This window comes from Balaenoptera physalus (assembly GCF_965194825.1).
Source record: "Balaenoptera physalus genome assembly, chromosome: 1".
In the NCBI taxonomy this organism is placed as follows: domain Eukaryota; kingdom Metazoa; phylum Chordata; class Mammalia; order Artiodactyla; family Balaenopteridae; genus Balaenoptera; species Balaenoptera physalus.
In genome coordinates, this window is record NC_138882.1 from 180930567 (window position 1) to 180946518 (window position 15952).

The following is a 15952-nucleotide window of genomic DNA, read 5'->3' on the forward strand; positions in this document are numbered from 1 at the left end:
ACAACGAGCCTCAAAGGAAGCGTGATTGGTCCCAGTTTCAGATGGGAAACCTGAGGTTCAGAGAGATGAAGTAACGTAATCAAAGTAATGCCGTGAATAAGCTAGAATTCGAAGCCAGATTTGCCTGATATCAAAGTCGAAATTTGTTTCTACTACACAACTTCAGTTGTTCATAATCTGGTAGGATATCTGAACATCTAGAAGGATATCTGATCATCTAGAAGGATACTGGATCGCCTAGAAGGATATTGGGTTATCTAGAAAGATTGTCTGATCATCCAGAAGGATATGTGATCATCTAGAAGGGTATCTGAAGTGTTGGGTTGGCCAAAAATTCATCCGGGTTTTTCATTCGGGAAAAATGGACCCGAATGAACTTTTTGGCCAACCCAGTACTTCCTAGTGAAATTTGAGTCCACTTGCTTTTACTGCCATGGTCCTCATTATCATTGTTATTACTCAAATTTATGGATGTATAACATATACATGAAAATATACAAATCAAAAGTGAACAGCCTGGGGGCTTCCCTGGCCCAGTGGTTAAGACTCTGCACTTCCCCTGGAGGGGGTACGGGTTTGATCCCTGGTCGGGGAACTATGATCCCATGTGCCGCGTGGTGCGGCCAAAAAAAAAAAACCAACCGTGAACAAACAGCTGGACGAATTTCCAGAATATGAACTCACCAAGGTAACCAATACCCAAAGAGGCAGAGTGTCAGTAGCACCCCTGAAACCCTCTTAGAAACCCCTCCAGTCACCACGCCCCTCAATGGGTAGCCACTGTCCTGACTTTTAAAAGCACCAGTTAGCTTGACTGTTCGGGAAGGTCATATAAATCTCTCTTACAACCTGTACTCTTTTGTGTCCAGCTTTTTTCATTCAGCATTATGTTTATGAGATTTTTCCGGGTTGTTATGTGTAGCTGTGGTTTGTCGATGTGGTGTAGTCACGCCATCTACCATTCTGCAGCAGACAGACATTGAGTGGTTTCTGGTTGTTTAATTCACTTACTTTAGTTCTGCTTGGGTGCAGCTGGAGAAAAGTGGGTCACTACCCCACAAAGGAACCTCAAATCTCTCCCTCCCTCCTCGCCCCCTGCCAGATGGTATCAGAGATGAAGTTCAGAAGACCCTGAGGAAGTCCAGCTTCTTTATTTTTTTTACCTGTTTTCCTCTTTTTATTTTTTTAATTTAATTTTTATTTTATATTGGAGTGTAGTTGATTTACCATGTTGTGTTCGTTTCAGGTGTACAGCAAAATGATTCAGTTATACATAAATCCATTCTTTTTCAGATTCTTTTCCCATATATGTTATTATAGAATATTGAGTAGAGTTCCCTGTGCTATACAGTAGGTGCTTGTTGATTATTTATTTTATACATAGTAGTGTGTATATGTTACTCCCAAACTCCTAATTTGTGTCTTCCCCCTACATTTCCCCTTTGGTAGCCATAAGTTTGTTTTCAAAGTTTGTGAGTCTGTTTATATTTTGTAAATAAGTTCATTTGTGTCTTTTTTTTTTTTTTTTTTTAGATTCCACATATAAGTGATATCATATATTTGTCTTTCTCCGTCTGACTTACTTCACTTAGTATGATAATCTCTAGTTAAGCCCAGCTTCTTTAAATTTCCTCTTCCCCTGCAAACCTTCAGTAATTCTGAGCTGCATCTCTAACCCCCTCTGGCAGGTTTCATCATAAATGGAATCCAGGCAATGGGATCATTTCAGTAAATGGGGCTTTGCGGGGAGGGATGCATCAAGCAGAGGACTCTGGTCACTGGCTGAAAGGACATGTTCTCACCCCATGGGGGTGTCTCTTAGGAGATGGGGGTCCACCTTCTTCTCTGCACTGAGGCTGGGGGCAGCAGTCTCCAGGCTCTGCCAGCTCTTCTCACTTCCACCTCCATCTTTGTTTGGAGGGCAAGAAAGTAGCCCCTGGGTAAAAGGACTCATCTGTAAAATGGGGATTAGGGCAGTACCTGCTTACATTTACTATGTGTGGACCACTTAGAACAGTGCCCAGCACATAGTAAGAGCAGCTCTGGCAGACCTCTATTCTAACCCAAATTCTGCCATATACCTGCTGTATGACCCTAGGTAGGTTTCTAACCTCTCTGAGCCCCAGCTGATGGTAACTATTCTTAATAGAATTTGCACTTCAGTGTCTAAGCCCTCTCCTACTCCTTTCCATCCACCACCTGGAGATATTGATAGATTGTGGGCTAATAGTATCACCAAGTGTTTTCCCCACTGTTTCCAGGAAAGTAAAAATACAGACTTGCTGGTAAGTCTCAGGAAATGACCAGTTCCAACTATTATATGCTGCTGATGGAACCAGAAGCAAGGGAGTTTCTAAATTCCTAGCAATTTCAGAAAGATGAAGAAGTTTAAGAACCCTTCAATCTTCTGATTCAGCAGTTTCACTTCTGGAAACCTACTTTAAAGAAACCCCCCTTTTAAAAGTAGACAAAGATTTATTATCATAGTGTTTTCTTTTCTTTTCTTTTCCTTTTTTTTTTTTGGCCATGCTTCGAGGCATGCAGGATCTTAGTTCCCCAACCAGGAATCAAACCAATGCCCCCTGTGGAGTCTTAACCACTGGACCGCCAAGGAATTCCCCATAGTATTTGCTATAACAATGAGCAATGGTGACCTAAAAGTCATAATGAGAAAAAAAATCAATCAATAGAAACAGACTTAGAGACAATGCAAATGATAGAATTAGTAGATAAAGTCATTACGGCAGTTGTTATAACTATATTCTATATGTTTAAGAAGATAGAGGAAAGCTTGAGCATGTTAATTAGAAACATAGAAGATATTTTTTTTAAAACCCAGATCACATTTCTAGGGAGAAAAAATGCACTGAGATGATAGAGTGGATAGGATTAACAGCAGATTAACAGCAGACCCCAGATGATTGGAACCAGGATGTTTATGAGATTGACCCCCAATTACCTCACCACCAACCAATCATAAGAATGTCCACGAGCTGATCACACACCCCGCAACCCCCTCTCCCTCACCTTGTCTTTAAAAACCTTTCCCTGAAAGCCACCTGAGGAATTCAAGCCTTTTGAGCATTAGCGGCCTGGACTCCTTGCTTGGCCCCCTGCAATGAACGATGCACTTTGGTTCACCACGGCCCGAGGTCAGTAGATTGGCTTTACTGTATGCTGGCAAGCAGACCCAAGCTTGGTTCAGTAACACTATCACTGCCCCATTTCACACGTGAGGAAATGGAAGACGGAGCTGAGCAACTTTCTCCCAGTGAAGCAGCTGGAACACTGGGGAGGCAGCCTGAGTTCGAATCCCACCTCTCGGCCTCTTCATCTCCACGTGATGCTACACAGCCCGTGTTGTGGTCACCATAATGGCATCGTCTCTATAGGTGAGACTTGGTGCAGTGTGCTGTGTGCATGTGTTCTCTAAACCCCACAGCAATCAGAGGAGGGAGGGACTGTTGCCCCCACATTGTTTCCATTCTGCAAATGAGGAAGCCCAGGCTCATGAGGTCAGGTGATTTGCCCAGGGTCCCACAGCTGGTAAGAGAAGAAGCCAGAGTTTTAACACAGTCCCTTTGATCTCAAACTCAGCCTTTCAGCTGTGCCCTGGGGCCTCTGGGAGTATCTAGGACAGCAGATTTTGAGAACTTTTTGTAGCATCTATTCTGGAAGCAGCAGAGGTCCTGGTTACTTTTGCTCCTGCTGAAATGATACCAGCTTGGGGGAAGCTGGGGCTCTGGAGAGTAGCCCTATGTCCCATCAAGAGCCCAGATCTAGAAACTGTACAGTAAGGTCCCACATTGGTAAGAGTATAAGGGAATGACTACTGAGCACACAGAGGGGAAGAGTGTCAAAGAATATGCCAGAGACATTTCATTTACTTGCTGCTTAATTATTTTGCATGCAGATTGCTTTCTCACATATGAGATGATCAGTTGGTGACTGAGTCTAGGAACAAAGGAAAATTAGATTTAAAAGACAGAGTGAAGAGGGCTGGGAGAGGGAGAGGGAGACTACCCAGCAGTGTCTCGCTTTTTTGGGTGGACTGATTAGCTAGCAGCAAAGAGGTCAGCCTATGCACTGTGTTCTTGAACAGCCGTCTGACGGGCACGGAAGAAACCCAATTTCTGGTATCATGGACTCTCCATCAAACCTTGGAAGGTTACCAGTGGAGCCTTTGTGGCAGACCATCCCTTTGTAATGCCATGTGTGTCCTGCCATCAGCATCTCCACCCTAGTTGGGCTGGGTCCACACCATTTGCCTCATTAGGGTTCCCATTGTAATCTGGGGCAGACCTTCTGCAGGGTAAGTAGTCAACACACGTCAATTGCCTTCAAATTGTGTGTGTGCTTTGACTCAGCAAGTTCACTTAAGGAGTAGATCCTATAGAAACAATTTTGGGCAGAAACTGAGATTTAACAACAAAGATTTCTTTCACCTTACCACTGTATGGTCTAGAAGAGTACGAAATTGACCTATATGCCCATGAATAGGGAATTTGTTAAATGAAGAGCATAGTCATATAATGGAATACAAGGCTGCCTTTCAAAACATTTCTGCAGGAGAATATTTAACAACATAGAAATATGTTCAAGTTATTTTAGTAAGTGAAAAGACAGACTACAAAGTACTACCTGTAACATTTTCCTAATTCGGTCAGGGAAAAGTGTGGAAAGATATATATAGCAATAGAACCAGAAGGACATACACCAAAGTGTTAATGGTGGAAACAACTTAAGCTCCCATCAACGGGTGAAGGGATAAAGATGTCATGTATGTGAGTATATATATATATATACACAATGGAACATTATGCAGCCATAAAAAGAAGGACATCCTGCCATTTGCAACAATATGGATAGACCTTGAGGGCATTGTGGTAAGTGAGATGTAAGACAGAGAAAGACAAATACTGTATAATATCACTTATATGTGGAATTTAAAACAGCCAAACATGTAAAAACAGAGAGTAAAATGGTGGTTACCAGGAAGTAGGGGATGGGGAGGGATAGGACCAAAGTTGTTTAAAGGTACAAACTTGCAACAAGTAGTAAATAAGTCCTAGAGACAGTACAGTGAATATAGACAACAATGTTGTGTTATAATCGCCAAACTTGCTAAGGGACTAGATCTTAATTATGCCAACCACAAAAAGAAATTGTAATTATGTGACATGATAGAAGTGCTAATTATTGCTACAATGACAACTCATATTATAATATATAATGTATCAAGATGTTGTACACCTTAAATTTACACAATGTTGTATGTCAATTTCCAAAAAAAAAAATTAATGGTGATGAATGGATTCACAAGTGATTTTAAATTTCTTCTAATCGCTTATGTTTTCGAAATCTTCTATGCTGAACTTGTTTCTCCTGCAATCAAAAAGTTGAAAAAACAGATATTAGAAACAAAAATAATAAAATTCCTCATTGCCGGAAAAGAGGAAACAAAGAGTATGGGTGACCTCGTCCAGAGCTGGAGCTGGGAGGGGTACGTGCAGGCTCCGGGAGGGTTGCATCTGATATAAAGGGCTGCCAGCATGGAAGGGGACTTCCAGCAGCTGCCTCCACTGCTCTGTGCTGGGATCATGCGACTTGCCTTGCTGTGCATGCTGGTGGTGTTTGCTGGTAAGTGGGGACAGGACCCACAGCTGGGAAGGCAGGGAGGGAAGCGGAGACGCCCTACATCTCTTTCCTAAACCGAGCTGCTGCTCTGAGCCTCACTGCCCTGGCCTCACAGTTGCCAACTCTTTGGCCCCCTGCAAGGAGCCATCAGTGGCTGTCAGTCCCCTGGAACAGTGGCTTCGGCCACAGAGCCCTGGACGGCCAAGCTGTGTGGCATACGAAGGTGGGAAGCTACAGAAACTGGGGTCCAGCTGAACTGATGCCTCTGGTACTTCGGACACAAATTACAGAAATGGATCTGCTCCCCTCTGTCCCTTTGACCAGGTGATAGCAATCTCTTACTTATGTATAGCACTCTACATTTTTGGAAATTTTTCATGTTCATTATCTCCCTTGAACCTGGGAAGAGGGTTCTGTTGACCGTTGGGAGATGGGGCAGTTTCCATCCGATCTTTAGCAGATCAAATGTACAAATCTGGTTGCTAGCAAACTGGCGTTTTTGTGTCTTGATCCATCTCAAAATATGTGATTTGAGAAAGGATTTGCATTTTTAAATGTGGTTTTGTGTTATTTTGGGGACTCCCAAATTCTCAAGAGGAACACATCTCCAAGGTTACAGTAAAAACCATTAGGAAAATTGCAATCAAGCTGCAGAAATTCATCTCTCAGATGCAAAGAGGCAATACAATGTAGAGATAAAATACACAGATGAACCTGCATTCAGACGCTGGCCCATCACCTCCCAGTTGTATGACCTTGGCCAAGTCCCCCTACCCCTCTATAGTCTCATTTGTAAAGTGGGCACAATGGCACCCTTTTCATTGGGTTGTTAGAAGGACTCTAATGAGAAAACGTATACAAAGTGTTTAGCAAGTGTAAGTAATAGTAAACGAGCAATAGTTTAACACACAGCACATTCACGAGATAGTAGTGATCTTACCTCCTGCCACTGCCGCTAACCCTTGGGAGAAAGGGCTCCATCCCCCTCAGTGACAACTGAGGATGGAAAAAGCAACCCAGGCAGGTATTTCTGTCAAGCTAAGCCAGTGCCCTGAAGCCCTCATAACCACAAGTTGAGCTCCTCAATTTCCCAGGGCTGGGTTGACCTCACTGTAAAATTGTAAGAAATAAGACCACCCGAAAGCATTCTGAATCAAAGTTGAATTTATTGTTTGCCCGGCAAGGAACAGCTGCATCATTCAGGTGTGAATTTATTTGTGTGGCTATTTCTAAGCTGAAATGGAAAGGGCTAGACTTAGGGGGGACAGAGGTACAGCAAAAAGGCGAGATTCTGAATTCAGGTCCCTGGCTGGCCTCCAGGGTGGACGGTAACTTTCTTGGCAGTGGGCTGCTTTCTGGTGCCTTATCACCGAATCCGGAATTCCAGAGGGCCTGGGGTCATTCCTTAGGATGGTCAAAACTTAGCAAGGTTTCTCTTTAACTCCCGTACACCTACAGCCATCGTGGCAAACAGGAGTGGCATTGTGGATTCCCACATGCTGGGGACACGACCTGCCTGCAAGTCCCTGCCACCACCAGTCACTTTTACCTGCAGCCCAAGGCAAGCACCCTGCTTGTGATCGAACCCTTGGTCCGCTGCATGAGTTCATCCCAACCCCACCTCTTCCCGTCCCAACCTTCCCCAATCTGGGGCTCATCCCTGGTTTACTACTTACTTCATTTGAGTGTAGCGCTTTCATTATAACATCATTTACTTGGCGGGGGGTGGGGGGGCTCCAAAACTAGGGTCAACCGAGGGGGCCTCCCCAGCCCAGTCTCCCTGAGACTCTGGGCTCCATCTGTGTTCTTGGATCATCTCCCCAGGTTGCACACAGGTACATTCCAGTCCCCTTTTACCTTGTCTGTTTCTCCCAAACTCTCCCCTGAGTTCATTGACTTAATATATTTTATTTCTCCTAACACAACAAAATGTATTCCTCTCTCCCAGTAAAATAAATTCCCCTTATGATCAACTCTAACCAGCAGATATTATGACTGAAATGAAAAATATCCATGAAAATCATTGATTTCTAAATCACACTGCTTCCCACGAGAGCCACGCATGCTGTTTAATGTGTGGATTTCTCTACAGGCTGTGCAGGGGGTCTGGGGAGGTGGGGTGAGGGCAGGAAGGGTGTCTTCCTATTATAGAATGTGAACTCAATGCCCAGAGACAGAGAACAGAACCAGACTGCCTTGGGTTTCAATCCTGGCTCTTCTATTTACCAACTACTGTGACCTGGAGCAAGTTACTGAGCCTCAGTGTGTTCAACTCGAAAATGAGGATTAAAAATAGTATTTATTGTACCAATGTTGGTTTTTTAGTTTTCATAAATATACCACGATTATCTAAGAAGATAATAACATTAGAGGAAACTGAATGAGGAGTATATAAGAACTCTCTGTATGATCTTGGCAACTTTTCCATACATCTAGAATACACCGAAAGAAAAAGTTTATTTATTTAAAAAAAAAAAAAAGTGTTTATCTCATGGGATGGATGGAGTCAATACGTCACTAGATGAAAAGATGCATGGTAAGCACTCACCAACTATCATTATATTTTCAATAGCCTTAGTGTTTGTTGTCATTTTATTATCCAAGGTCATTGGTTTGATCCAGGTGCCAGGCCTGCAGCCCACTGGCCTCCACTTAGATTCATGTCCTCTCCTTGTGGCTGGGCTCCTTGGCAGGTGTGATTCCAGCCCAGGGCGGGATACTGGACCTGAGCAAGATGATCAGACGGGTGACGGGGAAGAGAGCCATCTTCTCCTATTTGTCCTATGGCTGTCACTGCGGATTCGGTGGCAAAGGCCAGCCCAAAGATGCCACAGACTGGTAACTCCTCCCAATCATGCCCTGCCCCTACCCAGGGACCCTCCTCTTTCCTCTCCATCCATTTATTCATTTGGTACTATGTGCTAGGAACTCCGCTGAGATCCAATCCAGCCCCAGCCCTTCTGGAGGGTTCCCCAAAATCTCTAAACGCCCCCTTGTACTCTCAACCCCAAACTAGTTAGAATACCCACACACTCCCCAGTGCCGTTGAACATTGTTTTTTTAAAAGTCCTACCTCTTTTTGCCATGATCACATTTGGTTTTCACAGCAACCCTAGGGATCAGCCAGAGGAGGGATGAGAGCCAGCCAGGCCCAGAGTCAGTTCCCTCATCCACCACTTACAGGCTGTGTGATCTTGGGCAAGTGGTTTGACCTCCCAGAGTCTCAGTTTCTTCATCTGTGAAATGCGGATGACGCAAGCACCTCCATCATAGGGTGGTCAAAAGGCTTAAGAGAGAATTCATAGATAGAACAGGTGCCTGGTACACAGGAAACAATAAGAGTTAGCTAGAAAGAAGACTAGACCCTGCATACCTTGACTCTTCCAAGGTAGGCACACAATTTCTGCTCTGGGGCAGGGGCAGCCAGAGACCTGAGTTGGCCAAGGATTCATCACCACCACCCCCGTGTCCTCTCCCTCCAGGTGCTGCCACACCCACGACTGCTGCTATGATCACCTGAAGCACCACAAATGCAAAGTTCACTTGGATCGCTACAGCTACAAGTTTTCCCAGGGGAACATCCAGTGCTGTGAGTGCCCAGGCCTCAGGGTTGGAGTTGGAGGCCGAGGAAGAGAGTTCTAGCATGCATTGCCTTAATATGCTGTGTGACAACGCACAAGCTGCTCAATCTCTGTGTTTTTCTCATGTGTCCAGTGGCAGTAGCTGGGCTGTGGAGGAGAGGCAGAAATGGGGGTAGGAGTATAGAGAGGTCCAATAGGGGCTTTGACCCCTTGTGGATCCGGAAGGCTGGCAGACCTCAGCTTAGATCCCTGACCCACCACTGACCAGCTGTGTGACCTTGAACACATTGCTGAACTTCTCTGAGCCTCAGTATCCTCCTCTGGAAACCCAGGAAGGTAACAGTGTTCTACTCCATAAAGTCAATTCAAGGACTAAAATAAGGGCAGACAGGATGGGCCCTGCAGATGCCTGCTGCAGATGCATGCTCGATAAATGACACAGGCTATCGGGGTTATGTTAATTTTTTCATCATCATTTGTCCTCAGAGCAGCCCAGCCAGGAGGCAGCACCGCCCTGGTGATCTCTATTTTACAAACAAGGAAACTGAGACTAGAGTGAACTGTTTGCTCAGGGCCACACAGATGTAAGTGATGAAACCTGGGCTGTAACCCAGGTCACCTGGCCCCTGGGTCCATGCACAGAGAAAGGTGGCAGGTCCCAGGGCTGGGAGTTGAATGCGCTCATTAGCTGTCACTGTTAATTGAGAACTTAACAATAAAAACAGTAATAGTCAACATTTACTGACCACTTACTATGTGCTGAGGGCTTTGCCTTCTTACTTTAATCTTTTATATATATATATATTCTTTTTCAGATTCTTTTCCCTTATAGGTTATTCAAAATATTGAGTATAGTTGCCAGTGCTATACAATAGGTCCAGGTCTTCTTACCCCCATTTTACAGATCACGAAACTGAAGCACCGTGGTCCCTCTTTCCTCAGAGTCTTTGCACATGCTGTTCCACTTGCCTGGAATAGTCCCCTCCTCCAACCCTGACTTTCGGGAGTGGGAGCAAACCCTTCCAATCTCAGCTCAAATGGCTCTTGACACTGAGTCAGATCCTACCCGTTTCCCATCTCGTAGCCCCTGCATTGTTCCTCACTCCTGGGTAACACAGTTGCTGGCACTCGTTTCTGTGGTTCTCTGATATCTGCCGTCCCCAGGGGAGTGTGAACCTCACGTGTCCATTCTGTTCAGTCCTTTCCCCCCAGGGCCTGCCACAGGATAGGTGCTCAAATGTTTCTTGAAGGGATGAATAAACAAAGGAGCAATGGCACACAGGGAGTCCAGGGCCCGCGCCCAAGGTCACAGAGCTAGAGTCAGAGTAGCTGGCAAGGGTGCCAAAAGCCATGCAAGGGCTGAGCTGCCTTCAGCCTCTCCCTCCAGGGGCCCTGAGCCACCCCTGCTCCGTCTGGGGAGGGGATAGATGCTAAGTGCCCTCCTCCTCCGCCCCGCAGCTGACAAGGGGAGCTGGTGTGAGCAGCAACTGTGCGCCTGTGACAAGGAGGTGGCGCTCTGCCTGCAGCGGAACCTGGACAGCTACAAGAACCACCTGCGTTACTACTGGCGGCCCAGGTGCAAGGGTCAGATCCCCACGTGCTAGGAGGAGCCCCCTGCACCGTGCCACGCCCCCTACCCCGCTCCTGGCTTCTTGAGCTCCGGAAGTCCTGCAGGACCACTGCCACCCACCCCCAGGATCTAACCCCTGAACCAGCCTGGCTTCTTTAAAACACTCCCTGGAAGAGGGAGGGTCTTGGCCTTCCCCCACCCCCCCACCTTGCCTCTTGGACCTTCTAAATCTTTCCAGCCAAGGCGGCAGCTGTCTCCCCTGAGGGTGGAATGGGGTCTTAGGAAAAGCCAAGGCCAGGGAGCCCCCAGGGATGGTGTTTAGGCCAAAGCAGCGGGCGTTGGGCGTGGGGTCTGGGGGCGGGGTGCGGCAGGTTCTGCCTCTACTGCCGCTCACCAGGCACCCCCCTCCCAGGTCCCCCCCACCAATCCAATGCACCGCCCAAGCTGCCACTGGAGTGGCCTCTCTAAAGGGTGATATTGATCTTTCTGTCTGCATGACTCTACTTCTTAAAACCCCAAGGTCCTCCACCACCCAGGATAGGGGCGGAGTTTGGGACCTGAACTGTCTGGCACTATGTCCCTCTCCCTTGGAAGCTTGGGGATCCTTGCGGGCATGGCCTATGTCTGTCTTGGACTCAGTTGCATCCCTGGTGCCCAAAGCAGTGCCCAGAACCCAGAAGGGACTCCGTAAATACTTTTTGAGGGAAGGGCTTGTCGACTTAAAAAAGAAAGCACAACATGAGAGTTGTGAGTTGAGTTTTATTTGGGGCAAAATGAGGACTATAGCCTGGGAGACAGCGCCTCAGATAGCTCTGAGAAACTGCTCCAAAGAGGTAGCGGGGAAGGTCAGTATATATGTGATTTTGGTGAAGGGGGAGTACAGGCAATCGAGCACATATTTTTTGCAGAAGGTTTCTGCTAGTCTCATGAAGGTTACTGCTAGTCACAAGGAGCAGACGTCACCGTGAAGGATTTTAGTGCTTTTCTAGATATGAGGAGATACAAGAATTGGGCTCATAAAATCAGCTCCTGAAAATATCTAACTATCTGAAGACCTGTTCTGCCAGTTTTTCCCAGAGCACAGAGGGCCTCATTTCTGCTCTCCACCCTGAACTCCTTTCAAGGGGTGTTGAAGGTCAGCGGTTGCAGCAGCTCATGATTGAGTCCTTGTAGAGGTAGTTGGCAAGTGCCAATTTGCTGTTGACAGGCTGGACCAAGCAGCCCGCTCCCTTTGCTCCAGGCACCTGGTCCACAGGCCATGTGTCCTCCAGGCACCCGTTCCTCTCCCGCTGCCAGGCATTTGCTCAGCCTGGACTTCTACAGCCATGCTCCACTGTCCTGCCGCCTCCAGGTGGCTAAGCCCACGCTAGGCTCCTTGGGGTCCAAGGGCAACTTCCTACAGGAGCCTTCCCTGGCTGATTCCTCCCCCGTCCTAAGGGCTCACTCCCGCCTTCGAGCTCCCACAGCACTTTATGGGTCTACAACTTGCCAAGCTCTCGCTTGAGTGGCATATGATGGTCCAGACTGCTCTGACCTCCCCGGACCAGACTGGAGCTCCCGGAGGATGGAGGCCACATCAGTTTCATCTTTGCTTCCTCTGCTCCCCCCACATAATAGGTGCTCAATCAATGCTTTGGGATCAAAGGAGCCCATAATGGAGAGATGGAGGTGGAGGCGGGTGGTGTTCGTGCCAGCTAAGCCAGGTGTTGGCTGCCACGTGCTCACATCGGCCTCCTTCGCTTGAGGATTGCCCTTGGCTGCTGGGAGCTACCGTGCCCATCGCCCACCCCACCCTGCCCACCTCTAACCAATGAGTTGGGAGAATAATACCATGTAGGGCATAACTGCCCCCCGCCTCGTGCAGGACCATCTGGGTCATACGCTGTGTGCCCCAGTGCTCCTCGTGGGGTCAGGCTAGATGTCTTGCTTTTTTCCCTGGCCTATCCTGTTTGCCTTGTTCTCCTACAGGTTTCTCCTGAGACGACTCCCTCAATAAATCATTCACTTGCGCAAGGATTCCCATCTCAGGCTTGGCTTTTAGGGAAACTAACTTTGGATGGATGGATGGATGGATGGATGGATGGATGGATGGATAATATTTTCATATAAGGAGTCACAATCTGTCATTCATATGTGATTAGCGGTATTTCCAGCTATGCGGCTGGGGCACCTGGAGCCACCCACACCCTCCGGCCCGTAACACACATCTGTGAAACAGCTGACCAAGGGGTTTTCCTTCCATGTGAAGCTCAGTGGCTCATGCTGGAGAGCATAATAGGAATAAAGAACTATGGGTGCTGGGTTCGAATTCCAGGGAATTCCCTGGCGGTCCAATGGTTAGGACTCCACTCTCTCACTGCCAAGGGCCTGGGTTCGATCCCTGGTCGGGGAACTAAGATCCGCAAGCTGCGTCGTGTGGCCAAAAAAAAAAAAAAAATTCCATTATACCACTGGCCAGCCAGGTGACCTTATATGAGAAATCTAGCTTTCCTCGTGTGTGAGGTATAGATGGAAATACTAAAAAGAAAATAAGATGAGGCCAATGTATTAAACAAGATTAATGCATATTAAGCTCTTAGCACAGCGCCTGGCCCATAGTAATCCCTCTTTTAAAATTAATTGTGTTATTACTGTTGCTGTTGTTGTCGTTATGCAGAGGCCAAATCTGAAGTCACCCCCAGGATGAAACAGGAGGGGAAAATAGTTAATCAGTATTCCCCTCTTTCCACCCGATTCCTCTCTCCTTTCTGCACGAAAGCTGTGTATGTTAGATGGTGATACATGAGGTCCATTTATTCAAGACACACAGTCAAGAGCTGGCGACCCTACTTGCCCATCAGAGGTCCCCTGTGCTAGGCTCTGTGGCTTTGTGACAATATCAATGTTGGCAGATACGGACATTATTATCCCCATTTTACAGTTGAGCAACCTGAGGCTCAGAATGGGAACAGGGACCTCCACAGGTCCTTCAACCAACAAAAGGCAGAGCCAGGATGCCACCCCAGACTATTCTCCCTCTGCTCCCTGGTGCCCCCTCCCATTTGTACCGATCAGGAAGCTTCCAGCCAAAAACTGTGACTCAATGGGTTTCAACAACGAGGGCACTTATCACCTCACGTGACAAGACATCCAGGAGGAAGGTGGCTCTTCAGTGGCTTGATGATGTCATCAGCACCCGTTTCTTTCCTGGTCTCGGCTGGCCACCCTCACTGTGCTGGCTTTGTCCTCTGGGTGGCTCCCCTTCCCGCTCCAAGATGGCAGCCATCATTCAGACCTCAAGCCAAGGCAGGATAACATCCAGAGGAGAAAATGTTGTCTGTTCCGTGTCTCTTTTTAGTAAGCCCTACCAGCACCACCCAGCAGACCTCCGGCTCAGGACGGGCCACGTTAAACCATGGTGGCCCCAGACCACCATGGAATCACCATGATTGGTTTAGATTCCTCAGGATTTATCTACCCCTGAGAAGGGACAAGGTCAATGTCCCTGAGAGGAGGAGAACTGCCAGAGTCAGGGCTGTTGGGGTTATTGATGGGATTGGTGTTGGATGCGCAAGTCCAGGGCTGGGTCAGGAGGAGGACCCTACCTGGAGAACCCTCTGTGAGCCAAGCACCTTAGTGTCGGTGCCGGCCCATCACAGAGTAGGTGATCAATAGATTGTTGAATGAATAAATGAATGGATGAATCCCAGGTTGGTAAAGACATAGGACTTTGGACCAAGAGGTGGGATGGGCAGGTGGGGCCTCAGGGCAGCCAGGACAGAGTCCCCAAAGTAAGGGGAGAACCTCCTGCCCTGTGAGTTCTCATTCTGGGCTAAGTTCCAGCTACTGGAATTGGATAAGAGGCACAAAGGAAGGAGGGGCTCACAGGCAGCTTCTGTCCTCCACCTCATCTCTCACATACCCCAGGATGAAGGAAGCAGTTGGAAGGACACAGACCCCATGCTTCCTCTTTCCTCCAGGGTCAGACTCGGAAAAGGCAGGGGTTGGGAGGGGCGGACAATGAACCCCTGACATTGAACACCTGTGGTGCCCACTCACCCACTCCTCTTAACTCACTCGGAACACTGGAATTGTCACCTGCATTTTCCAGCTGCAGAAACTGAAACTCGAGGATGAGTCACTTGCTGATCAATGGCAGGGCTGGTATTTGAACCCGGGTCTCTGGCTCCAGGGCCGTGTCTCACCCTACCTCCCACACTCTTTATTAGAACAGTTGTTGACTCAGTCCTCCGTGTCCCTCAGAGGGGAACAGCTACCCCCAGGGACAAGGAAGCGAGGGTGGGGTATGGCAAGGAGGGATCCTGGAGGAAGGTATGGTGAGTAATAATCATATTGACAATAATGGTTGCTCTCAAGTCGAGCCCTCACATTCGGAGCACTTTATCCTGCACTAATCCCCTTCCCACCATTGGCTGATCCTCAGTTCACCTGGATGCCGGGTTCCACCTCCGTAGGGCGGGAGCCCAGCCCAGGGCAGCGATGGGCGGACGGCTTCTCCATGTCTCTGCCAGTTTTTCCTGCTGGATCCTGGTCCTTCCTTCTTGCTGGGCTGTGCAGGTGGGGCTGGGGCCCCTGTCCCCGCCCACCCCCCCCCCGAGGGGGCATGAGGGTGTTCCCACCTGGGGTCCTTGACATCCTTGCTAAAGTCAGCCCGAGAGCTGACCTGACCCCGGGCCAACTGGATGACCCAGAGTCAGGACCTGCTGTCTCTCTCCCTCTAATTTTTTTCACTTAAAATAAAGGAGAGATTTTAAGACAGTTTGTGGAAACTCGAAGCAGGTCAGAGAAGGCGGTGCGAGGGATGCCTCTCTCTTCCCTCCGCTGTAGGTTCCTGGCCAAGCCGTGCCCACCTTGGGGCTTCTGGAAGGCACCTCCCCGAGCTCTTTGCAAAACTGACCCCTTCTGTCATCCCGAGCTCAGCTGAGAGTCACTCCCTCAGAGGAACCACCCCTGCCCTCCCAACCTGAAGCCACCACCTCCTCACCCTTACTTGCTCCCTGTCTCCTGCCTTATCTTCGTTCTCCGCTTCACACTTTCTGATGGTTTTCCTCGTCACTTACTCATCCATCCTCTTGTCTATATCACCCCAGAGCTCCACTAAAACGTAAACACGACAAACTCAGGGAGGGACCACCATCTCACCAGCACCCAGAATGACGCCAGA

At 48.0% G+C, this 15952-nt stretch overlaps 1 protein-coding gene across 1 annotated transcript; it reads left to right on the plus strand.

The window, feature by feature from the left end:
• The first annotated feature begins 5720 nt into the window (after positions 1-5720).
• On the plus strand, positions 5721-15309 carry LOC309654990 (group IID secretory phospholipase A2-like). Its single transcript, XM_082449865.1, has 3 exons — positions 5721-8475; positions 9120-9226; positions 10677-15309. Exons 1-3 carry the CDS (start codon positions 8372-8374, stop codon positions 10820-10822), a joined length of 357 nt encoding a protein of 118 aa, XP_082305991.1. The 5' UTR covers positions 5721-8371; the 3' UTR covers positions 10823-15309.
• The last annotated feature ends 643 nt before the right edge of the window (positions 15310-15952 follow it).